The sequence below is a fragment of the Pseudorca crassidens genome, chromosome 12 (genome assembly GCF_039906515.1).
Source record: "Pseudorca crassidens isolate mPseCra1 chromosome 12, mPseCra1.hap1, whole genome shotgun sequence".
Classification (NCBI taxonomy): domain Eukaryota; kingdom Metazoa; phylum Chordata; class Mammalia; order Artiodactyla; family Delphinidae; genus Pseudorca; species Pseudorca crassidens.
The window spans coordinates 91,874,722-91,899,519 of NC_090307.1; the positions used below are offsets into that span (position 1 = coordinate 91,874,722).

A 24,798-nucleotide genomic window follows, 5' to 3' on the forward strand; every position below is an offset into this window, starting at 1 on the left:
CGTGACGTACTTCCGCGTGCGCCGCACCCCCGCCTCAGCGGAGTACGCGCCTAGCGGGCTGCAGCCTGCGGGGCGACTGTGCACAGAGGCGGGCCGGGGACATACTGTTTCCTTGGCCGCGGAGCTGGCGGAGACGCGAAGGTACCCTGGCCCGGAACGTCTTGTGCGCACCAGGCTCTTGGCCGCCTGAACCCCCACGGTCGATCCGGGCGTAGAGGCGGCCAGCCCGGCCTCGGTCCCTCCCGCCTCACGGCTGCGGAACGGTACAAACTCATCGCCCCGGTTCCCCCCGCCCGGTCCCGGAGCCCGCGTCCCTGCGAGGGACTCAGCCCCGACGGGCAGGTGCCTGGTGCCCGCGGACCCTCCCTCCGTGGGGCGCGAAGCCCCTGCTGGGTGGGCGGGGTGGGAGCAGCCGGGAGACCCTGCACGAAACAGCGCGGGATGGCCAGCAGGTCCCGGACAGCTTCGTGTTGGGTGAGTCGGGACTTTCTCCCTTGCGCAAGCTGACTGGGCCGTGAGCGTAGCCGTGTTCATCCCGTGACGGCCACGCCAGGGCCTGAACTCGCGTGTTCGCCGCCGTCCGCCTGGGTCTCCAGGAACGTTCCTCGTCTTCGGGCATTTTGTGTCCGGTGCCCTGTCCTTCGGCAGGTACCCTGTTTTATGGTCTACAGCGGCCCCTGAATTCTGAGGGCAGCGAGGGTCCTCGTGAAGGAAGTGATCCTCTGTCGTTTCAGGTTTCTCACACACAAGTACGGAGTTGTCTTCGTGTCCAGCCCTTTCGGGCCCCATCAGGGAAATTAACCTCCTCTTTGTTCATTCACTTGTTGAGATGCTCATACACCGAGTGTCTTTGTGTGCTGACGCTGAGACTGGCGCTGGCAGTGCGAAGAATTACGTACGTTTCTTGCTTTCGAGGAGCTGCGGTCCCTTGTGGAGGGTGGTCGCTGGGCAGGGTGGCGGGCGGGTTCGAGGGCTCAGAGCCGGAAGGATCCGCGTCGCGAGGGGAGAGGGCCAGTGGACCGAGCCGTTGGCGCGCTGCTCGTGTTTCCGGCCTGGAGAACACTGTTGGAAGAGGTATCCGGGGGCCGAGCGGGCTTGTAGGTGTTCGAAGCGCAGTGCCTGTCGTCGGGTCTGTAGGCTTGGGTAGGGGTTTTCAACTAACATGTGCAGATTAAAGGCGCCTGTGTTCGGGGGAGCGCAGGGTACGACGAGTAGAGCCCCAGGAGGGACCAGTAGAGGACTCGGGGGCAACCAGGACGGCGGTGCCGAAGGGCTGGGGTGCAAGGGAGGTGACAGAACATTTGGAGAGTGGTTTCTTCCGCTGCAAATTTGAGAAGAGAGCTTCCTAGAAGCCATGATACGAAATGCCTCAGAAGTATTTCATGAGGCCGAAAGGTGCCGCCTGGACTTCAGAATGTGGGTCTTAAGCAGCTTTTCCAGAGCAGAGAGAATGTCGGGGGTGGTGCAGGTGGTCAGTTCCTGAGAGGCGAAGGGATTGCATGCGACTGTGGGCAGCAGGATGTAGAGAAGCGATTAGTAATAGTATAGACACTTTTTCAGGTGATCAAGTGTGACAGGAAGAGTTTGGGTGTCAGGGGAGAAGGGATTTCACCGGGGCGGCCGGAGGGGTACAGTTAACCTCAAAATCAATGAACTTTTTGCTTTTAAACAATAACTATACAGAGAGTACAACGAGAGAAAACGTATTTGCAATAGCAATTGGAAAAGATAAAATAAGTGACCATAAGGGTACAGGACCTGAAAAAAGAAGACTTCACAACTGTTGAATAATATTAATAGGCACCACTCTTGGCCTAGCCACTTTGTGTGTGTGATGTCATTAGCACCTCACGGCCCTGTGAGGCAAGTATGTCCCCATTTTACAGCTGAGGAAACTGGGGAGCCTGCCAGGTCCCAAACTAGTAAGGGAAACAAGGACACGAGGGTGGCAGAGCTGAGATTCAGACCCATGCAGAGTGTCTTCAGAGCCTGTGCTCTTATTGCCTCTTAAGACCTAAAAGACTTGAACAAATGTAGACAGTATTTCCTTGTTTTTGAGTGCACGTGTTTAGCAAGCCTTTATTGACTATTATGCCAGGTAATTTTCTAGGGCATGCAGGGGTGAACAAGACTGACAGGGCCCATGACCCCGTGAAGGGTATGGGAGACGGTAAGACATACCAGGGGAACACCATGAACAAAGTTGTGGATGCTCATGCACTGAGAGGCTGGGTGGCTACTTCAGACTGGCAACCTTGTCTTGAGGCAGCATTTAAGCAGAATCTGAATGACAGCTGGATAATCGTGGGAGTATGGGGGCACAGAACAGGAAGCAGCTAAGTCAGTGGCCTTAAGGTGAGAACCAGCAGGTGCCCTGTCTAGTGGAAAGAAGGCGTGCGGCAGGAATGGGGAGGGAGCGTGCGAGAGCAAGGCCAGATTGTGTAGGGCCCTTTCAGTAGGCAAAGGATCATCTGGAAAGCCCTAAAGTTTATTACATTTTATGTTTTATTTTGAAATAATTTCCAAACTAGAGAAGTTACAAGAATAGTATAAAATAATCTGTATTGTATTAAAAAAAAAACACACACCCTTCACCCAGATTCCCCAGATTAGCTCTGTCATTCTCTCTTTACTTGTGTGTGTGTGTACATGAATTGGTATAAAGGGAACAGCCACAGAGACTGAAGTTCAATGTTACTTTCTACCAGAGCCTCTTTCCCCTCTCCTCTGTTGTGCAGTTGGGGAGTGACTGATCACCTCATCTAAACAGACATTGAGCTGGTTTGGGGCTGGGGTGCTGCTTTAGTTCGACTCGGTTCACCTGTATTTTCAGCGGGGTGTGCCGATCGCAGGCTCCTCCCTCGCAGTACTTTGTGTCCTAAGTGCCTTGAGACTATGGGAGAGTCAGTCTGCCATTCCCGCCCAGTTCCTGTACTGACCGCACTCAGAAAATGCCCCAGGGGGACAGCCTGCTGTCCAGGGGGCATCGAAGGCTCCACTGGTTTCTCTTTCTCCTGGTGTCGTCCTCTGTCTCAGCTGACCCCGTCCCACCTGTTCTCAGGCTGGACAAATGCCCTTGGCGAAGTAAACAGCCAGCCAGCTCTTAGCTCACCTGGAAAGAGCTCTCCTCTCTCTGAAATTTGGTTCATTTAGTCCTCCTTGCTTCCGTGGGTCTCTGATGTTCATGAGGATTGTACTTTACCATTAATTTTTTAGTTGTAGCAGCGGTAGTCCAAACGTATGATTTTATTTATTGTGAATAAGTGTTAGAAAAGAAATATCTTCTTAGCATTTTGATTGAGAATTCATTGAATTTATAAATTAATTTGTTGAAAATTAATATCTTTATACCACATTGAGTGTACATATCATAAATGTTACTCGACTACTCAGGCCTCTGTTTTTTTTTCTTTTTTTAAAAAATATAAAAATGTTTGAAATTTAGTTGATATACAATATTATGGTAGCTTCAGGTGTACTACATACTGATTTGACATTTACATACATTATGAAATGATCACTGCCCCAAGGCTGGTAATTGTCCCAGTACAAAGTTATTACAGTATTATTGACCATATTCCTTATGCTGCATCCCCGTGGCTAATTTATTTTATAGATGAAGGTTTGTACCTCTTAATCCCCTTTACCTATTTCACTCACCCTTCTACCTCTGGCAACCACCCTTTTGCTCTCTGTGTCTATGAGTCTGTTTTTGTTTTGTTTATTTGTTCATTTAATTTTTTAGATTCCACATATAAGTGAGGTCATATGGTATTTGTATTTCTGTCTGATTTATTTCACTTAGCATAATACCCTCTAGTTCTAGTTGTCACAGATGGCAAGATTTTGGGTTTTCCTTAATGGCTGAGTAATGTTCGTGTGTATGTGTGTGTGTGTGTGTGTGTGTGTGTGTGTGCTTGTGTAGCACATATTCTGTATCTATCACTGGACACTTACGTTGCTTCCATATCTGGGCTATTGTGTTTTCTTTGCCTCTGCATTTATGTATTTTATCACATGTGTATTTTTCGTTGTTTTTCTCTATTTTTAAGCTTTATTCCTGAGTACTTTCTAGATTTGTTGTGGTTCTTATTACATTTTCAAGTTGGTTACTGTTGATGTATGAAAGAGCTGTTACATGTTGATTTTTTTTTTTTTTTAACTGCCACCCTGCTGATGTTTCTTATCGGTTCTCATGTTATGCCAGCTGTTTCTGTTAGGTTTTTTAGTCAGAAAATCAGATGTTTGTAAATAATGACAGTAGTTTCTTCTCCTTGCTTAGTGTTTATCGCTGGCATTTTGCTTTGTTCCTGCTGTGCTGGGTCCTCTGGGACAGTGCTGACTAGCAGAGTTGATGTGAGCGTCCGTGTCTTGTTCCTGATTTTAGTTTCACACAAAGTATGATTTTTTTTATAGGCTTAGGGAAATTACTTTTACCTGTAACAAACTGAATTCCGATTTTTAAAAGCGTTAAATTTCCTCATAGTACTTTATTTCATCTATTGAGATGATTGTCCTCCATTAATGTACTAACGTTACTTATTTCTTTGATACGGTTGTGTTTTGTTTTTTTAAAGTTTGGACTGTCCTTTAAATTTCTGGATAAACTTCATTCATAGTTTGCTATGTATATATGTACAGGATTTGTTTTACTCTATTAGTGTCTTTATCTAGGTATTTTTAATAAATGAGATTGGACTACAGTTTGTGCGGTCCTTGCCTGCTCTGTAGGGTTATACAGGTTTTGTGTGATGGGTTTCCTATCATTTCCTGGCTCTACATCAGGTTAGATATGGGAGAAATTTTCTGTTCCTTGGATGCTGATAGAACTTACTTTTCAAGATAGTGTGGGACTGTTGTGTTTATGGAGAGGGTATACCTTTGATTACTGTTTCAGTTTATTTTATGACCATGGGCTAGTCAGTCTGGTCTTCCTAATTCTTTCTGGGCAAATTTTGGTTACTTTTATTTTCCTAGGAAATTTTCCATTTCTTCTAAGTTTTCAAATTTACTGGAAGAAATTTGTAAATACAGTCAGTTCTGCTATCATGTTTGCTTTAAGGATGTAAATTTGTTTCAACATGATTGATATCTTAGGGAACAATGTGAGCTTTCTGACTGATTTCAGGCAAGCCTCTTTTCACCACTTTGTACTAACCTACGGCCCTTCTGACACCCAAACGTCAGGCGTTTTTCAAGGTACAGTGCCATATTTATGGTAGTATTTCTCAAATCAAACATGTATAAAACTGCTACTGTTTTTATTAAGGTTCCTGATTTTCTTTTTTCATGTGTGCTACAAAGGTGTCACACCCCAACCCTGCTCTTCCCATAAGCCGGAGACTTTGCATAGTGGTGATTTTTTTTTTTTTTTTTTTTTTTTGGTAACATCACATTATAGCAGAACTGCTTGTGTATAGTGATCGTTTATGAATTTTAAAATCCCTTTTCTATCTTAGAGTTATGCACCCTGTCTTGGTCATTCCCTCTTTTCTTTCTTTTCTTTTTTTAAAATTTATTTATTTATCTTTTTGGCTGCTTTAGGTCTTAGCTGCGGCATCTTTCATTGTGGGGCAGGCTCTTCCTTGTGGCACGCGGGCTTCTCTTTTTTTTTTAAATTTTATTTATTTATTCATTTTTGGCTGCGTTGGGTCTTCACTGCTGCACAAGGGCTTTTCTTTAGTTGCGGGGAGCAGGGACTATTCTTCATTGCAGTGCGTGGGCTTCTCATTGTGGTGGCTTCTCTTGCTGCAGAGCATAGGCTCTAGGCACACGGGCTTCAGTAGTTGTGGCACACGGGCTCAGTAGTTGTGGCTCACGGGCTCTAGAGCGCAGGCTCAGCAGGTGTGGCACACGGGCTTAGTTGCTTCGTGGCATGTGGGATCTTCCCCGACCAGGACTCGAACCCATGTCCCCTGCACTGACAGGCGGATTCTTAACCACTGTGCCAGCAGGGAAGCTCCCGGGCTTCTCTCTAGTTGTGGTGCGAGGGCTTCAGGGCACGCGGGCTCTGTAGTTGCGGAGCTCGGGCTTAATTGTCCCACAGCATGTGGGATCTTAGTTCCCCGATCAAGGGTCGAACCCACTTCCCCTGTATTGGAAGGCGGATTCTTTACCACTGGACCACCAGGGAAGTCTCCTCATTTCTTGATTATGCTTGCCCAATTAAATTTTTTTGTAGTATTTCCTTTGTATTTTGTTTTTATTCTTATCAAGCTTAAAAATAGCAAAAGGCTTAAAATAAAATACACTCTCTGCTCTACCCCTTTCTTCTTCCATCCTGTCTCTTTGGTCTGTGTTTGCTCTTGTGGCATCTGCCTCAGGCCTTGCTTCCTGTTTCTCCTCCCCCCTGCATGAATGCCCTGGGCTTGATGTCATGGCTTCATTTTTCTCCATCACGACCTCAGACGTGCCCTGTCAGCTGTCCCTCCCCGGCCCTGGCAGTCATCTTGGCAAGAGCCAAGTATTTGGATGTCAGTTAACTTCGAGGCGTTGGAAAGTCCAGGCTACACTCCAACCCCTCTTCTTCCCCGACTCAGGCTGTGGGAGATGGGAGGCTCTTCTCTTTATTCCCACTTCACTTTTTGTCCCTGTGGGAGTTCCTCGTGGGTTGGGATGGGAAGCTCCTGTCATCTGGCGGTCAGTCCCCAGCACGACAGGGATCGCTTGGAGCCTGTGACAGGGCTCTACCCTGTATTTCCACTGGCCTCTGAGGCTCCCCCAGAGTTGCACTCACTGTGTCTTCCCCGGGGTCCCCCTCGCTGCAGGCAGCGCTCTTGGGGAGGAGCCTGTTAGGGCGTCAGTCGGGGCTCCTCTAGCTGCTGCTTCCTTGTCTTCAGCCCCCATCCCTCCCTTTCTCGTCCTGCAGGCTTCCCAACCTGTAGAGGGCAGTGTCTTCCGTTTGCTTGGCCAGATCCTTGCCTTCTCCTCGACGTCCTTCTCTCTTTCTCTGCGCTGTCGTCTCCACCGGGGCGTCTCTGCCTCTGGCTTCACTGGATGCCTGGGACCCAACCACGGCTCCTTACCCCAGTGCTCTTACTCCAGCCCCAGGGACCTTCATCTTTCACTGGAACTAGGACCCCTGCCCTCTCCGTGGCAGTCAGAATGGTCTCAGGTGGGGGTCAGAGCACACCACCCTTTCCAAGGCCTTCCGGGGGCTTCTCCTCCTGTGGAATGAAATCCAAGTCCTTACCACGTCCTTGAGCCCTGCAGGCCTGTGCCTTTGTTTTCATGCTGCGTGGAAGGCTCTTCCCGAAGAAATCTCAGAGCTCGTTCTCACACTGCTTGTGTTTCTGCCCAAATGTCGCCTCAGCAGGGGGCTCCTGATGACCCATCTGAGATAGCGCCTGTGTCTTCCTCCCCGCCTCTCTCCCATGAAGCTGCTGGAGGCCTGTCAGAGCACTGTCACCGCTTGCGTGCTAGGTGGCTGTGTGTTTACTGGCATCTCCCCTGCAGGAATGGAAACCCACTGAGGACAGGGACTGTGTCCACAGTTGGTGCCTAATAAGCACTTATTGAATGATCCCCTGAGGGTCTGTGGCTTCCTGCTATCTTTTGGTCCTGTGAGAGGAATTTATTGTGAGTACACTGGGTAGTTCTCAGAGGCATCAAGCACCAGTCATGCAGGCTGCACGGCTGACACTGCCGCAGGGCCACCTGGTAGGACCCGCGCACCTCGGGGAGCAGACCCCCCTGCACTGGTTTGTGGCCTGTGGCTCCGCGACCTGGGCTTTAGGTTCACAGTCTGTGCTGGGTGTCCCCTGGTTGACTCGGTTGTGGACCACTTATTTTCTTGGAAGAAACCTGGGAAGTCACCTATTTGACACGTTTTCTTTTCTTTCTTTCTTTTTTTAAAAAATTTATTTATTTTTGGCTGCGTTGGGTCTTCGTTGCGGTGCACAAGCTTTTCATTGTGGTGGCTTCTCTCGTTGCAGAGCACGGGCTCTAGGAGCGCGGCTTCAGTAGTTGTGGCATGTGGGCTCAGTAGTTGCAGCACGCGGGCCCTAGAGTGCACTGGCTTCAGTAGTTGTGGCATGCGGGCTCAGTAGTTGTGGCTCGTGGGCTCTAGAGTGCAGGTTCGGTTGTTGTGGCGCACAGGCTTAGCTGCTCTGCAGCATGTGGGATCTTCCCGGACCAGGGCTCGAACCTGTGTCCCCTGCATTGGCAGGGAGATTCCTAACCACTGCACCACCAGGGAAGTCCCTGGAATGTTTTCTTCATGTGCTCGCTCCCACTGAGACTCAGGTGGGCTGAGCAGCCGGCCAGATGGCAGGCACTTCCGGAGGGTCAGACCTGTGTGTCTGGTGCCTGTAGTTTGAGTCGTGCTCACCACCCCGTGCAAGGTCTCCCTGAATAGGTTCTTATCAGACTGGAAACACCTTATTTTGTCTGCATGCATAGCTGTTCATTTCCCTCTACAAGACTAAAAGCTTCTGAAGGCCAGAGTGGGCTTCACTCATCCTGAAGTCTTCAGGACCCAAAAGAGTATCTAGCACACGGAGGCTCACTTATTATTATTATTTTTTAATTCTCTCTCAAAGCAAGTGGTGGGTTCAGGATGCAGTCTGTGGAGGGACATTCTCCTTTCCTGGGTCCTCTACATCTTTTCCATGTCTCCCAGTATAATTGCAGCCTGTGGAATGGTGTGTGTATTGTTACAGGGATTGTCGTCATTCAAGGATATATCTATGGAGTTCACCTGGGAAGAATGGCAGTTATTGGATTCTGCGCAGAAGCACCTGTACCGGGATGTGACTCTGGAAAACTATAGTAACCTGGTGTCTGTGGGTAAGTACAGCTTCTCTTTTCGGCTCAGGTCGTGAGTCATAAGTTGCCACTGCTTTTTCTTTTGTTGTTCTATCCCGGGGTCTCTGAAGTAATTAATGATTATGGACTTGAGCTCTGGAGGTCATACGTTCTTAGTCCCTATTCTGTCTTCACCCCCTCATTGTAATCTTTCTGCAAGTGCAAACGAGCTGCTTCCTTTCTGAGCTCCTAGCTTCCTTTTCTAGTCCCCAGCAGTTTGGCCCACATCCTTTGTGATTTTCCCTTAACAGGGTATCATGGTACCAAACCTGATTTAGTCTTCAAGTTGGAGCAAGGAGAAGAGCCATGGATAATAAACGCGGAAGTTTCCCGTCAGAGCTGTCCAGGTGGGTGAGCAGAAACCATGGAGAGGGGAGGTCTGGAGTGAACCGGGGCTGGCACTCAGGGAGTGTTGTGTGCGCGAACTGTTCTTTGAAGTCCTTGAACCACCGGGTGGACTCGGGATGAGCCCGTGAGTCCTCAGGTAAGGATGGGGCCCTCGGTTTCCTCCCGTGGCTCTGAAAGGTTGCTTTCTGGGTTAGTTTCCTTCCTTCTGGCACCTTTTTTCTCTGCCTTCCTTCCCGTAGTCAAGGGCCTTGTTTTCTCTCTTGCCTCTGCAGTTAAGTCCCTTGACTTTACCCATAGTTTTTCATTTCATTCTCTCCCCTTGACTGTTTTAGGAGATTTCATTGCTTCCTTCTCTCTTCTCACACCAGTCACTTGGAAATTACATCTGTTACTTTCTTGGGCACTTTTCTTTTTCTTTTTTTGGCCACACCGCACAGCACGTGGGATCTTAGTTCCCCGACCAGGGATGGAACCCATGCTCCCTGCAGTGTACGTGCAGATTCTTAACCACTGGACCACCAGGGAAGTCCCTTGGGCTCTTTTCTTAAAAGAATTCTGAAACCTAGCCTAATCTCACCTGTATCTTAGGTGGTTTTTATTACCCTGCTTTTATTTCCCTGACCCCGCTTACTCTTCCCTTTTGAGTTGTCCAAGTTTGGGCTTCTCTTCTATATTGTAACTGTGGAAAGGCTCTTCTGTCCTGAAAATCAAAGCTTTTTTCCTCCCAGTGTTGTAACAGCAGAATCGCCATCCTCCTTCTCCTTTCCTCGTGTGCTCTGGTCCCAGCTTTATATGCTTGCAGGAGAGTGCCCCTGGGCTTTCCCACTCTGCATTCTCAGTGGCAGAAATGGGAAGGCACTTCTGAAATTGCTCTTCTTCCTCCAGTTTCCCACCACTTTGGGGAGAAAAGTGTTTAGCAAGCAGTCCTGAGAAAGCAGGACAGCTACTGAGGCCCCCAGCACAGCAGTCGTGTACGGGGGTGACTGAGGCTATGTGTCTGACGGGTGCTGACACACAGACAGTGTGTACGGGGCCTTGCCTAATCTGGTTCCTGCCTTCACTCTGTTCACTCAGAGTCACTCTGTTCACTCAGGGGGTCTCAGCTGTCCTGGCCTTTGTTCTGTTCCTTAACCATGCCACGCAGGTTCCTTCCCCAGGAGCTTTGCACTTGCTCTTCCTTCTGTTTGGAATGCTTTTGCCTTACTTTCCTTATGGCTCACTCAGTCTCTCTTTTAATGTCTCTTTGTACCTACCTACAGGTCATGCCTAGCTATTCTGTATCCTGTGAATTAACTTTATGAGTAAACTCCTGCAATAATAAAATTGGCATAAATAGTTGGCATTGGCTTCTAAGTGCAGGCTAAATTTTTTAAACTTCTATTTTTAAAAAAACATTTTTGATCACTGCTAATCGGCTACCCATTTCTGTAAAGGGACTTATTTTGGTTTGATTCACTTCCCCTTGCCCTCATGCTTGGTTATGTGATGTGTGTGCACTTGGCAAGTGTTTCTTTTGAACCAGTGTGTCAGAGGCCTGGACCAAAAGAAAAACACTCATTACATGGCAGTTCTAAAGCCCTTTAGTTCTATATTCGGTTTGTGTTATGATTTTAAATATATGGTGTTTTTTTTTTTTTTTTTCTAGAAGGTTGGAAAGAATGGTACCAGAAAAATCAAGATGAACTCGAAAGTGTTGAGAGAAGCTATGCTTGTAATGCATTTGGAAAGCTTCATCTGAGCAAAAGCCACATTTCTTCAAGACAAAGTCTCCTTAAATATAATACACTTGGAAAAAGCTTGACACAAAACTTAGCTTCAGCCAGAAGCTATCTAAGACAGAATCCTGATCAGTTTCATGGGTATGATGAATCATATTTTCTTAAGCATCAAAGAACTCATAGTATAGAAAAAAACTGTGTATGTAACGAATGTGGGAAAGCTTTTCGTTGTAAATCACAGCTCATTGTACATCTCAGAATTCATACAGGAGAGAGACCATACGAATGCACTAAATGTGAGAGAGCCTTCAGTGCCAAGTCAAACCTCAATGCTCATCAGAGAGTCCACACAGGAGAGAAGCCCTACTCCTGTATCGAGTGTGGGAAAGTCTTCTCATTCAGGTCACAGCTCATTGTCCATCAGGAAATTCACTCAGGAGGGAAACCTTATGGTTGCAGTGAATGTGGGAAAGCCTACAGCTGGAAATCACAGCTGATTTTACACCAGAGAAGCCATACAGGAGTGAAACCCTATGAATGCAGTGAATGTGGGAAAGCCTTTAGTCTGAAGTCCCCATTCATTGTGCACCAGAGAACTCACACAGGAGTGAAACCCCATAAATGCAGTGACTGTGGGAAAGCCTTCAGGAGTAAGTCGTATCTCCTCGTTCACATCAGGATGCACACGGGAGAGAAGCCCTATCAGTGCAGGGATTGCGGGAAGGCCTTCAGCATGAAGACACAACTTGTTGTGCACCAGGGAATTCACACAGGAAATAATCCTTATCAGTGCAGTGAATGTGGGAAGGCCTTCGGTAGGAAGGAACAGCTCACCGCGCATCTGAGAGCTCATGCGGGAGAGAAGCCCTATGGGTGCAGTGAGTGTGGGAAAGCCTTCAGCAGCAAGTCATACCTCGTTATACACCGGAGAGCACACACAGGAGAGAGACCCTATGAGTGTAGCTTCTGTGAGAGAGCCTTTTGTGGGAAATCACAGCTAATTATACATCAGAGGACTCATTCAACAGAGAAGCCCTATGAATGCAGCGAATGTGAGAAAGCCTATCCTAGGAAGGCGTCACTTCAGATACACCAGAAGACTCATTCAGGAGAAAAACCCCACAAATGCAGTGAATGCGGGAAAGCCTTCACTCAAAAGTCGTCTCTCAGTGAACATCAGAGAGTTCATACAGGAGAGAAGCCATGGAAATGCTCTGAATGTGGGAAATCCTTCTGCTGGAATTCAGGGCTTCGTATACATCGAAAAACTCACAAGTGAGAAATCAGAGCGGAGTAGATGTTAGAATCATTCTCACAGAAGCTGATCCACAGGAGACTTCAGAGGATAATAGAGGCAGGAAGTCCTAAAAATACTCTTTTATCAAATTAGTCATACGAGAGAGAGGCCAATCATATTTGGAATGAATGTGCAAAAGCTTTCAGAAGTAAGTCATACAAATCTTTATATACAAGAGAATAGTTGCAGGAGTACAGAGCAGTAACTGTATCAGAAGTGGTAGCCTGATTATGAAGATTTAACATGGGGAATCATATTGAGAAACCCTTGTAACTTTAATAAATCAAGAAAGCACTTCCCGTGGAAGCTGTGTTACATGGGGAGTCGCATTCCAGATGTGGTGCTGAAGAAAGTCTTGGTAGAGAGTAAAGTTGTTTTTTATTTTAATATGTATCTAGAGTAATAGCAGGAAAATGGCAAGGAACATACTCTGAAGGTTAAGGGGTATGGAGTGTGACTTTCCTGAGTAACACTGAATAGTGTTTTAAAAATTTTTGGTATTTTATTTTAAAATGTAACTTGTTATATTTGATAGTTTGTGGAATAACACCCTCTAATATTCTCCACATTAAATGCTAAGGATCAGTGTTGTCTCTTTATTTCTTAGCAATATAACTAAAATAATATAGTTTTTAATAAATGAAAGGATTCAGTTCTCATTCCAAATGAATTTACATATCCAGCAAGTGGGTCTGGCAGTTGTTAACAGGGGTGCTTCCTAAGAGCACTCACCATAATGAACATTGATTATATTTACCAGTTCAGTGTCTGTTCTGCAAGATTTGTAAGAGCGGCTTAGATCTCTCTGGAGAAATACCCCTCCTGTGTGTGTGCACCCTTGCGGTGGGTCTTTCAGGGTGTCCTTTCCACCAGTCACAGGTGAGCACTCTGCCGTTGTTGGGAAATGGGAGCCTCTTTTCCAGGAGTTTGCATCTCGATTTCAGTCTCCCATGAACCAGCAGGGAAATATTGGAACCCATTCTTGTCCCAGAATTCTACTGAGACCATCAGTTAGTTCTTGCTATTTTGATTTCTCAGAATAACTTTGGATACAGCCCCTTTTGAACCTGGTTTTCTGGTCTTCTGTGTGCTTCCTCATCTTTTCAATAAATATTGTTTTCTGCTGAAGTTAAGTAGAATGAGTTCCTATTTTTTGTCACTGAAGGGCTTTAACTGGTAAGTCGTTGTTCTGGAGTAGCTGTAGGTAGTAAACTGTTGAAGAACAGCTGGGTGTGTGGTTTAGGTTTTTTCCTGAGACAAGAAGAAAGTCTTTCCGATTCCTGTTTATATTCCAAGGTGGATACTTTTTAGTACATAGTATGAAATAGTGTTATTGCTTGTGTACACCAAGAACCTTGTGGCCCCTGTTGGTAAGATTCTGGGAATACTGAGGAACTATTGTCCTAGAAGAGTTTTAAATTAATGAGGAAATCTGGGGCAGGAGATGAGATGGCTCATTCTGGTTACATCGGCTCTTAAACACAACAAGGACAGACTTGAAGGCCTGGAATCTCATCTCAAGGCAGAGTACTGAACTCAGCCATGCTCTGACATTGCTGAAATAATTGCTTACTCAGAGCTGTAGCGTTGAGATGGTGGACACCAAATACACAGTTGGCTTGCTGAATTAGAGTCATCTACCTTAAGTGCGCACTAATCCCTTATGTAAACATGCATTAGAAAAGTTGTCTCTTGATAATTGATAATTGGAGTAGCGATATCTGAGAAGTATCCGAGGACTCAGCCTAGCAAACTCGTGGTATACTTTGCACTGTATGCTCTTCACTCGGGGATATGGTCTAGATGTTGGCAAACTACAGACTGCAGGCCAAATACAGATTGCAGCCCATATTTGTATGGATGGCAAGTAAGAAGCTTTTACATGTTTAAATGGTTAAAAAGAGCCAAACTTTTATGAAATGAGAAAATTATTTGAAATTCAAATATCAGTGTCCATCCATCAAGTTTCCTTGGACCACAGGCAGACACAATCTGTGTATTGCTGTCCGGCTGCTTTTGCACTGCAGTGGCAGAGTTGAATGGTTGAGGCAGACACGGTATTACCCACAGAACCCACTAACTCCTGATGTAGAGGCCCTTCCCTTCAGTGAAAAAGTGAACCATACCTTGTAGGAGGCAGCTTATTCTTGCAGTACCCCATGCCTCGCTGTTACCAGCTCTGTGTCCAAATTTCCTGTTCTTTTAAGGATGCCAGTCATATTGGCTTAGTTCTCACCCTGTGATCTAATTTAAACTTGATTATCTCTGTAAAGACCCTGTCTCTAATTAACTTCTCATTCTGAGATACTGGGGGTTAGGAATCCAGCATCTTTTTTGACAGGATGCAATTCAACCCATAACAGTCTGCCCTCCTGCCCCTCCCCACCCCACCAAATTCATATGCTTTTCACATGCAAAATACATTCACCCCTGCCCAACATCCCCCCAAATCTTAATCCACTCCAACATCAACTCTAAGTCCATAATCTCATCTAAATCAGGTATGGGTGAGACTTGGGATATGATTCATCCTGGGGCAATATTCCTCTTCATCTGTGAATCTGTGACACCAGATAAGATATCTGCTTCCAAAATACAATAATCAGATAGGCATGGGATAGACATTCCCATTCCAAAAGGAAGAAATCAGGAAAAAGGGTGTTATGAGTCCCAACCAAGTCCAAAAACTAGCAGGGTAAATTCCATTAGATGTTAAGGCTTGAGAATAACCCTCTTTGGCTAAATACTCTGTCCTCTGAGCCCACTGGGGTGGTGGCCCTGCCCCTTCAACCCTGGATGGTGGGCCAGCCCTCTGGAATTAAAAAGGAGGCTTCACCTTCTGGAACCAAGGAAGTGGCCCTGCCCTCAGGGTCATTCTTCCCTTTGCTTTAAGGATAACCTATGTTCACAGCCTGTTTCCAGCCTGTTTCCTGCCTGTAGAATCTCAGAAGTTTGACAAAGTTCCTTCATTTCAACCTTGCTCTGTTCCCTTCAGTCCAAGTTGGTAGCATTTCTGCTGAGATGATTAATTGGATTCACAAGCCATACACCCATAATCTCTTGAGCAAGCAGCGTCTGGCCACATGCTTGGTGTTCTCTCCTGAGCTTGCTTTCTCGTTTTTTGCGATATGAGTAAGCTGAGAGTCTTCCAGATCTTCATGATCTAGTTCCTTTATGTTTAACAATACATTCTCAGAAGAAGTTAAGTCATGCCTTCAACACTTTGCTTAGTAATCTCTTCAGCTAAATATCCAAGTTCATCACTCACAAGTTCTGCCTTCCATTAAACACTAGAACACAAGTCAGCCGAGTTCTCTGCCGCTTTTCTCTGATTTCCAATAACACGTCCCTCATTTTTGTCTGACACCTCACCAGTACTACCTTAACATTCGTATTTCTACCAACAGTGCCCTCAAGGCAATCTGGGCTTTTTCTATCAAGTACCTCAAAACTCTTCCATCCTCTACCAATTCCAAAGCCACTTCCACATTTTTAGGTATTTGCTAAAGCAGCACCCTGTTTTCCAGCCAAAATCTTCATTTGTTTGCAAGGGCTGCTGTAACAGAGTACTACAAAATGAGTGGTTTAAGTAACAGAAATTTATTTTTTATATTTTTCATAGTTCTGGAGGTCACAAGTCTGAAGTCAAGGTGCCAGCAGGGTTGATTCCTCCTGAGGGCTGTGAGGGGAGAATCTGTTCCAGGATTCTCTCTTCAACTTCTAGGTCTCCGTCTTCTCCCATTGTGTCTTCACATCATTTTTCTCCTTATGTGTGTCTATTTCGTGTCCAAATTTCTCCTTTTTATAAGGATACCAGTCCTATTGGTTCAGGGCCCACCCTAAAGACCTCATTTTTTTTTTTTTTCTCTACGCGGGCCTCTCACTGTTGTGGCCTTTCCCGTTGCGGAGCACAGGCTCCGGACGCGCAGGCTCAGCAGCCATGGCTCACGGGCCCAGCCGCTCCGCGGCATGTGGGATCTTCCCGGACCGGGGCATGAACCCGTGTCCCCTGCATCGTCAGGCGGACTCTCAACCACTGCGCCACCAGGGAAGCCCCTAAAGACCTCATTTGAACATAGTTATCTCTGTAAAGACCCTGTCTCTAAATAAGGTCAGATTCGGAGGTGGGGGTTTAGGATTCCAACATCTCTTTTCGGGGGGAAACAATTCAACCCATGACATTCAGCAAGGAAACAGGCAATTTGAACAACACTCTAAACCAGCTGGACCTAGCAGACATGTGGAGCACTCTACTCCACTGCAGCAGACTCCCCAAGCACACATGGAACTTTGTGCCACACAGAGCACATGCTAGGCCACAGAACAAGCCCCAAAGGACACTGCAAGCAGCTCTAACACACTGGCCAAAACTGGGACCAAATAAATAATGATAACAGGTTACAACCCAAAGAATAAAATAACAATCCATATATCCATAATGATATATAGATATATAAATGTATAAACAACTAGGGAAGAGGGGGAAACTCTTTTAAACAGTTGAATATCAATAAATACGAAAGGAAATGACCATTTGGTAGCCAGCACAGTAATACTTGTTTTAGGCAAGAATCATTAATGAATGCTAAAACTGGGTGAGTGACAGTTTTTTGGGTTTTTTTTTTTTTTGAGTGACAGCTTTATGAGAGGTTATTTTATTAGGTTCAGAACATCTGCCCACAAGACACTTATTAATTACAGTTGGAAAAAGAAATCTGGCATTTACCACCTTAATTAAGCAATCAAAACTAATATTGCCACTACTGGTACAAACAAATATCAGGGAACTGTTGCTGTAATTCTCTGAGAAGGACACAATGTCACTTCTGTAGTATTCCTGCCCCAAATGCATAACCTGAATCTAAATTGTGAGGAAATATCTAGCAAACAAAAGTTACGGCCATTTACCATGAAAATGGCATGCACTTTAAAAAACGTTGAGGTTGTAGAAGAAAAAGGCTGAAAGGCTGCTCCAGTGAAAAAAGAGCTAAAGAGACAGGGCACTGCACACCAAACACAAATTTTGTTTCTTAGACATTATCTGGGCAATTGATAGAATTTGTATAAGTTTTGTGTATTAGGTAATAGTACGACATTTATGTTAATTTCCTCAATTTGATAATTTTATGGTCACTAGATAATAGAATGACCTTGTTGGAGATACTGAAGCACTGGGGAGTATAGAGGACTCACATGTGCAACTCATGCTCGTACCTTTCACGAAAAATATGTTCTTTTATAGAGAAAGCAGATGTGGTAAAGCAATAAAATTGGGGAAGTATAAGTAAAGGGTATTTAGGAATTCTTTACAATTCTTTTTTTTAAACTTAATTTTATTTATTTTATACAGCAGGTTCTTACTAGTTATCTATTTTATACACATCAGTGTATACATGTCAATCCCAATCACCCAATTCATCACACCACCACCACCCTCCCCCCACCACTTTCCCCCCTTGGTGTCCATACATTTGTTCTCTCCATCTGTGTCTCTATTTCTGCCTTGCAAACTGGTTCATCTGTACCATTTTTCTAGATTCTACATACATGTGTTAGTATAAGATATTAGTTTTTCTCTTTCTGACTTACTTCACTCTGTATGACAGTCTCTCGGTCCATCCACGTCTCCACAAATGACCATTTTCGTTCCTTTTTATGGCTGAGTAATATTCCATTGTATATATGTACCACATCTTTATCCATTCATCTGTCGATGGGCATTTAGGTTGCTTCCATGACCCGGCTATTGTAAATAGTGCTGCAATGAACATTGGGGTGCATGTGTCTTTTTGAATTATGGTTTTCTCTGGGTGTATGCCCAGTAGTGGGATTGCTGAGTCATATGGTAATTCTATTTTTAGTTTTTTAAGGAACCTCCATACTGTTCTCCATAGTGGCTGTATCACTTTACATTCCCACCAACAGTGCAAGAGGGTTCCCTTTGCTCCACACCCTCTCCAGCATTTGTTTTTTTACATTTTCTGATGATGCCCATTCTAACTGGTGTGAGGTGATACCTGATTGTAGTTTTGATTTTCATTTCTCTAATAATTAGTGATGTTGAGCAGCTTTTCATGTGCCTCTTGGCCATCTGTATGTCTTCTTTGGAGAAATGTCTATTTAGGTCTTCTGCCCATTTTTGGATTGGGTTGTTTGTTTTGTTAATATTGAGCTGCATGAGCTGTTTATGTATTTTAGAGATTAATCCTTTGTTGATTCATTTGCAGATATTTTCTCCCATTCTGAGGGTTATCTTTTCGTCTTGTTTATAGTTTCCTTTGCTGTGCAAAAGCTTTTAAGTTTCATTAGGTCCCATTTGTTTATTTTTGTTTTTATTTCCATTACTCTAGAGGGTGGGTCAAAAAAGATCTTGCTGTGAATTGTGTCAAAGAGTGTTTTTCCTGTACTTTCCTCTAAGAGTTTTATAGTGTCCAGTCTTACATTTAGGTCTCTAATCCATTTTGAGTTTTTTTTGTGTATGGTGTTAGGGAGTGTTCTAATTTCATTCTTTTACATGTAGCTTCCAGTTTTCCCAGCACCTCTTATTGAAGAGACTGTCTTTTCTCCATTGTATATCCTTGCCTCCTTTGTCATAGATTAGTTGACCATAGGTGCGTGGGTTTATCTCTGGGCTTTCTATCCTGTTCCATTGATCTATATTTCTGTTTTTGTGCCAGTACCATATTGTCTTGATTACTGTAGCTTTGTAGTATAGTCTGAAGTCAGGGAGTCTGATTCCTCCAGCTCCGTTTTTTTCCCTCAAGACCTCTTTGGCTATTCGGGGTCTTTTCTGTCTCCATACAAATTTTAAGATTTTTTTCTCTAGTTCTGTAAAAAATACCATTGGTAATTTGATAGGGATTACATTGAATCTGTAGATTGCTTTGGGTAGTATAGTCATTTTCACAATATTGATTCTTTCAGTCCAAGAACATGGTATACCTCTCCATCTGTTTGTGTCATCTTTGATTTCTTTCATCCGTGACATACAGTTTTCTGAGTACAGGTCTTTTACCTCCTTAGGTAGGTGCATTCCTAGGTATTTTATTCTTTTTGTTGCAGTGGTGAATGGGATTGTCTCCTTAATTTCTCTTTCTGATCTTTTGTTGTTAGTGTATAGGAATGCAAGAGATTTCTGTGCATTAATTTTGTATCCTGCAACTTTACCAAATTCATTGATTAGCTCTAGTAGTTTTCTCGTGGCACCTTTAGGATTCTCTATGTATAGTATCATGTCATCTGCAAACAGTGACAGTTTTACTTCTTCTTTTCCAATTTGTGTTCCTTTTATTTCCTTTTCTTCTCTGACTGCCATGGCTAGGACTTCCAAAACTATGTTGAATAATAGTGGTGAGTGTGGACATCCTTGTCTTGTTCCTGATCTTAGAGGAAAAGCTTTCATTTTTTCACCAATGAGAATGATGTTTGCTGTCGGTTTGTCCTATATGACCTTTAGTATGTTGTGGTAGGTTCCTTCTATGCCCACTTTCTAGAGAGTTTTTACTCATAAATCAGTGTTGAATTTTGTCAAAAGCTTTTTCTGCATCTCTTGAGATGATCATATGGTTTTTCTTCTTCAGTTTGTTAATATAGTGTACCACATTGATTGATTTGTGTATTTTGAAGAATCCTTGCTTCCCTGGGATAAATCCCACTTGATCATGGTGCATGATCCTTTTAATGTGTTGTTGGATCCTGTTTGCTAGTAATTTTTTTTTTTTTTTTTTTTTTGGCGGTATGCGGTCCTCTCACTGTTGTGGCCTCTCCTGTTGTGGAGCACAGGCTCCAGATGCGCAGGCTCAGCGGCCATGGCTCACGGGCCCAGCCGCTCCGCGGCATGTGGGATCCTCCCAGACCTGGGCATGGATCCATGTCCCCTGCATCGGCAGGCAGACTCTCAACCACTGCGCCACCAGGGAAGCCCCTGTTTGCTAATATTTTGTTGAGGATTTTTGCATCTATATTCATCAGTGATATTGGTCTGTAATTTTCTTTTTTTTGTAGTATCTTTGTCTGGTTTTGGTATCAGGGTGATGGTGGCCTCATAGAATGAGGTTGGGAGTGTTTCTTCCTTTGCAATTTTTTGGAAGAGTTTGAGAACAATGGGTGTTTGCTCTTCTGTAAATGTTTAATAGAATTCACCTGTGAAGCCATCTGGTTCTGGACTTCTGTTTGTTTGCAGATTTTTTTTTTTTCTGGCGTTACGCAGGCCCCTCACTGCTGTGGCCCCTCCCGTTGCGGAGCACAGGCTCTGGACGCGCAGGCTCAGCAGCCATGGCTCACGGGCCCAGCCGCTCCGCGGCATGTGGGATCTTCCCGGACCGGGGCACGAACCCACGTCCCCTGCATCGGCAGGCAGACTCTCAACCACTGCGCCACCAGGGAAGCCCTGTTTGCAGATTTTTAATCACAGTTTCAATTTCATTATTTGTGATTGGTCTGTTCGTATTTTCTATTTCTTCCTGATTCAGTCTTGGAGGGTTATACCTTTCTAAGAATTTGTCCGTTTCTTGCAGGTTGTCCATTTTATTGGCATAGAGTTACTTGTAGTTGTCTCTTATGATGCTTTGTACTTTTGCAGTGTCCATTGTAACTTCTCCTTTTTCAGTTCTAATTTTATTGATTTGAGTCCTCTCCCTCTTTTTCTTGATGAGTCTGGCTAAAGGTTTATCAATTTTATTCATCTTCTCAAAGAACCAGCTTTTAGTTTTATTGATCCTTGCTATTGTTTTCTTTGTTTCTTTTTCATTTTTTTCTGCTCTCATTTTTCTGATTTCTTTCCTTCTACTAATTTGTGTTTCCTTTGTTCTTCTTTCTGTAGTTCCTTTAGGTGTAAGGTTAGATTGTTTGAGATTTTTCTTGTTTCTTGAGGTAGGATTGTATTGCTATAAACTTCTCTCTTAGAACTGCTTATGCTGCATTCCATAGGTTTTGGATCGTCATGTTTTCATTGTCATTTGTCTGTCTCTCGCTGTTTTTTGATTTCCTCTTTGATTTCTTCAGTGATCTCTTGGTTATTTACTAACGTATTATATAGCTTCCATTTGTTTGTGTTTTTTTATTTTTTTCCCTGTAATTTATTTCTAGTCTCATAGCATTGTTGTCAGAAAAGATAATTGATATGATTTCAATTTTCTTAAATTTACTGAGGCTTGATTTGTGACCCAAGATGTGATCTATCCTGGAGAATGTTCCATGTGCATTTGAGAAGAAAGCATACTCCACTGTTTTCAGATGGAATGTCCTATAAATATCAATTAAGTCTATCTGATCTATTGTGTCATTTAAAGCTTGTGTTTCCTTATTAGTTTTGTGTCTGGATTATCTGTCCATTGATGTAAGTGAGGTGTTGAGAGTCCCCCACTCTTATTGAGATACTGTTGCTTACCTCTTTTATAGCTGTTAGCATTTACCTTATGTATTGAGGTGCTCCTATGTTGGTTGCCTATATATTTATAATTGTCATATCTTTTTCTTGGATTGATTCCTTGATCATTACGTAGTGTCCGTCCTTATCTCTTATAACATTATTATTATTATTTTTTTTGCAGTACGCGGGCCTCTCACTGTTGTGGCCTCTCCCATTGCGGAGCACAGGCTCCAGATGCGCAGGCTCAGCAGCCATGGCTCATGGGCCCAGGCGCTCCGTGGCATGTGGGATTTTCCCGGACTGGGGCACGAACCCACGTCCCCTGCATTGGCAGGTGGACTCTCAACAACTGCGCCACCAGGGAAGCCCCTCTTATAACATTATTTTAAAGTCTGTTTTGTCTGATAGGAGTATTGCGACTCCAGCTTTCTTTTGATTTCCATTTGCATGGAATATCTTTTTCCATCCTCTCACTTTCTGGCTGTATGTGTCCCTAGGTCTGAAGTGGGTTTCTTGTAGACAACATATATATGGGTCTTGTTTTTGTATCCATTCAGCAAACCTGTGTCTCTTGATTGGGGCATTTAAGGTAATTATTGATATGTATGTTCCTATTACCATTTTCTTAATTGTTTTGGGTTTGTTTTTGTAGGTCCTTTTCTTCTCTTGTGTTTCCCACTTAGAGAAGTTCCTTCAGCATTTGTTGTAGAGCTGGTTTGGTGGTGCTGAATTCTCTTACCTTTTGCTTGTCTGTAAAGCTTTTGATTTCTCTGTCGAACCTGAATGAGATCCTTGCCAGGTAGAGTAATCTTGGCTGTGGGTTCTTCCCTTTCACCAATTTAAATATATCATGCCACTCCCTTCTGGCTTGTAGAGTTTCTGCTGAGAAATCAGCTCTTAACCTTATGGGAGCTCCATTGTATGTTGTCATTTTCCCCTTATTGCTTTAAATAATTTTTCTTTGACTTTAATTTTTGTCAGTTTGATTACTGTCTGTCTTGGCGTGTTTCTCCTTGGGTTTATCCTGCCTGGGGCTCTCTGCACTTCCTGGACTTGGGTGGCTATTTCCTTTCCCATGTTAGGGAGTTTTTCAACTATAATCTCTTCATATATTTTCTTGGGTCCTTTCTCTCTCTCTTCTCCTTCTGGGACCCCTATAATGTGAATGTTGGTGTGTTTATGTTGTCCCAGTAGTCTCTTAGGCTGTCTTCATTTCTTTTCATTCTTTTTTCTTTATTTTGTTCCATGGCAGTGAATTCCACGATTCTGTCTTCCAGGTCACTTATCCGTTCTTCTGCCTCAGTTATTCTACTACTGATTCCTTCTAGTGTATTTTTCATTTCAGTTATTGTATTGTTCATCTCTGTTTGTTTGTTTTTTAATTCTTCTAGGTGTTTGTTCTTTAATTCTTCTAGGTCTTTGTTAAACATTTCTTGCATCTTCTTGATGTTTGCCTCCATTCTTTTTCCGAGGTCCTGGATCATCTTCACTATCATTATTCTGATTTCTTTTTCTGGAAGGTTGCGTGTCTCCACTTCATTTAATTGTCTTTCTGGGGTTTTATCTTGTTCCTTCATCTGGTACATAGTCTTCTGCCTTTTCATTTTGTCTGTCTTTCTGTGAATGTGGTTTTTGTTCCATAGGCTGCAGGATTGTAGTTCTTCTTGCTTCTGCTGTCTGCCCTCTGGTGGATGAGGCTATCTACGAGGCTTGGGCAATCTCCCTGTGTTTCTCTGGTAGGCAGAGCTCTGTAAAACTTTAATCTGCTTGTCTGCTGTTGGGTGGGGCTGAGTTCCCTCCCTGTTGGTTGTTTGGCCTGAAGTGACCCAGCACTGGAGCCTACCCAGCTCTTTGGTGGAGCTATTGGCCGACTCTGGGAGGGCTCACCGCCAAGGAGTACTTCCCAGGACTTCTGCTGCCAGTGCCCTTTTCCTCACGCTCAGACATAGCCACCACCCGCCTCTTCAGGAGACCCTCCAACACTAGCAGGTAGGTCTGGTTCAGTCTCTATGGGGTCACTGCTCCTTCCCCTGGGTCCCGATGCACACACTACTTTGTGTGTGCCCTCCAAGAGTGGAGTCTCTGTTTCCCCCAGTCCTGCCAAAGTCCTGCAAGCAAATCCCGCTAACCTTCGAAGTCTGTTTCTCTGGGAATTCCTCCTCCCGTTGCCAGACCCCCAGGTTGGGAAACCTGATGTGGAGCTCAGAACCTTCACTCCAGTGGGTGGGCTTCTGTGGTATAAGTGTTCTCCAGTTTGTGAGTGACCCGCCCAGCGGTTATGTGATTTGATTTTATTGTGATTGCACCCCTCCTCCTGTCTCATTGTGGCTTCTCCTTTGTCTTTGGATGTGGGGTATCTTTTTTGGTGAGTTCCAGTGTCTTCCTGTCGATGATTGTTCAGCAGTTATTTGTGATTCTGGTGCTCTTGCAAGAGGCGGTGAGTGCACGTCCATCTACTTGAACCAATCAGACATTCTTTACAATTCTTTAAATTCTGTATTTCTGTGACATTTTTTCAACTTTTCGGCAGCATGAAATCATTTATAAATAATACAGTTAGGAAGAAAAAATGAATTTAGCAAGGTCACTGGATGTCAGGTCCGTATATCCAAGTCAGTTCTACTTCTACACACCAGAAAAACTTTATAAAATAGGATTTAATAAAATGAATTCATTTTCAAAAGTATCAAATTACACAATAAATTTTCTGTGTGTTGGAACTGTTCTGTATCTTGACTATAGTCATCGATATATAAACATACACAGGTGATAAAATCAAATAGAACTTGATACATATACACATACAACTGTGTGTAAGTAAAACTGGGGAAATCTTAGTAAGTCTTGTGGATTGTATCGATGTCAGTACTCTGGCTGTGATATTATACTGTAGTTATGCAAAATGTTAACGCTGGGGGTAAACTGGGCAAAGTGTATTAGGGATCGCTTTGTATTTTATTTTATACTGGAGGTGAACTTGCAATTATCTTGATAAAATTTTTAATTAAAACAAAATAAATCTAATAAGGATGTAAAAGTAGAATGAATAAACTATTATATACAATCAATAGAATACTATGCTATAACTATGAAATAAACTACAATTGAATAAACAACATGTTTACATCCTAGATACATAGTATTGAGTAAAAAAAAAAAAGTCATTCTCAGAAGACTGTATATAATATAATACCATAGTTAAAGACCAATAAAGTGAAATGGATTATATATTATTTAGACACACATGTGTAGGTGATAAG

The 24,798-nt window shown here is 43.9% G+C and overlaps 1 protein-coding gene across 1 annotated transcript in view; it reads left to right on the forward strand.

Annotated features, from left to right (window-relative positions):
• Positions 1–319: 319 nt before the first annotated feature.
• Positions 320–24,798, forward strand: part of LOC137204017 (zinc finger protein 26) — a 95,070-nt gene continuing 70,591 nt past the window's right edge. Inside the window, exons 1-4 of the mRNA XM_067701338.1 lie at positions 320–474; positions 8,661–8,787; positions 9,057–9,152; positions 10,799–12,753. Of these exons, the coding sequence (XP_067557439.1) occupies positions 442–474; positions 8,661–8,787; positions 9,057–9,152; positions 10,799–12,150 (1,608 nt within the window). The 5' untranslated portion in view covers positions 320–441 and the 3' untranslated portion in view covers positions 12,151–12,753. Of the gene's footprint in view, positions 475–8,660; positions 8,788–9,056; positions 9,153–10,798 lie in introns of the transcript that reaches the window.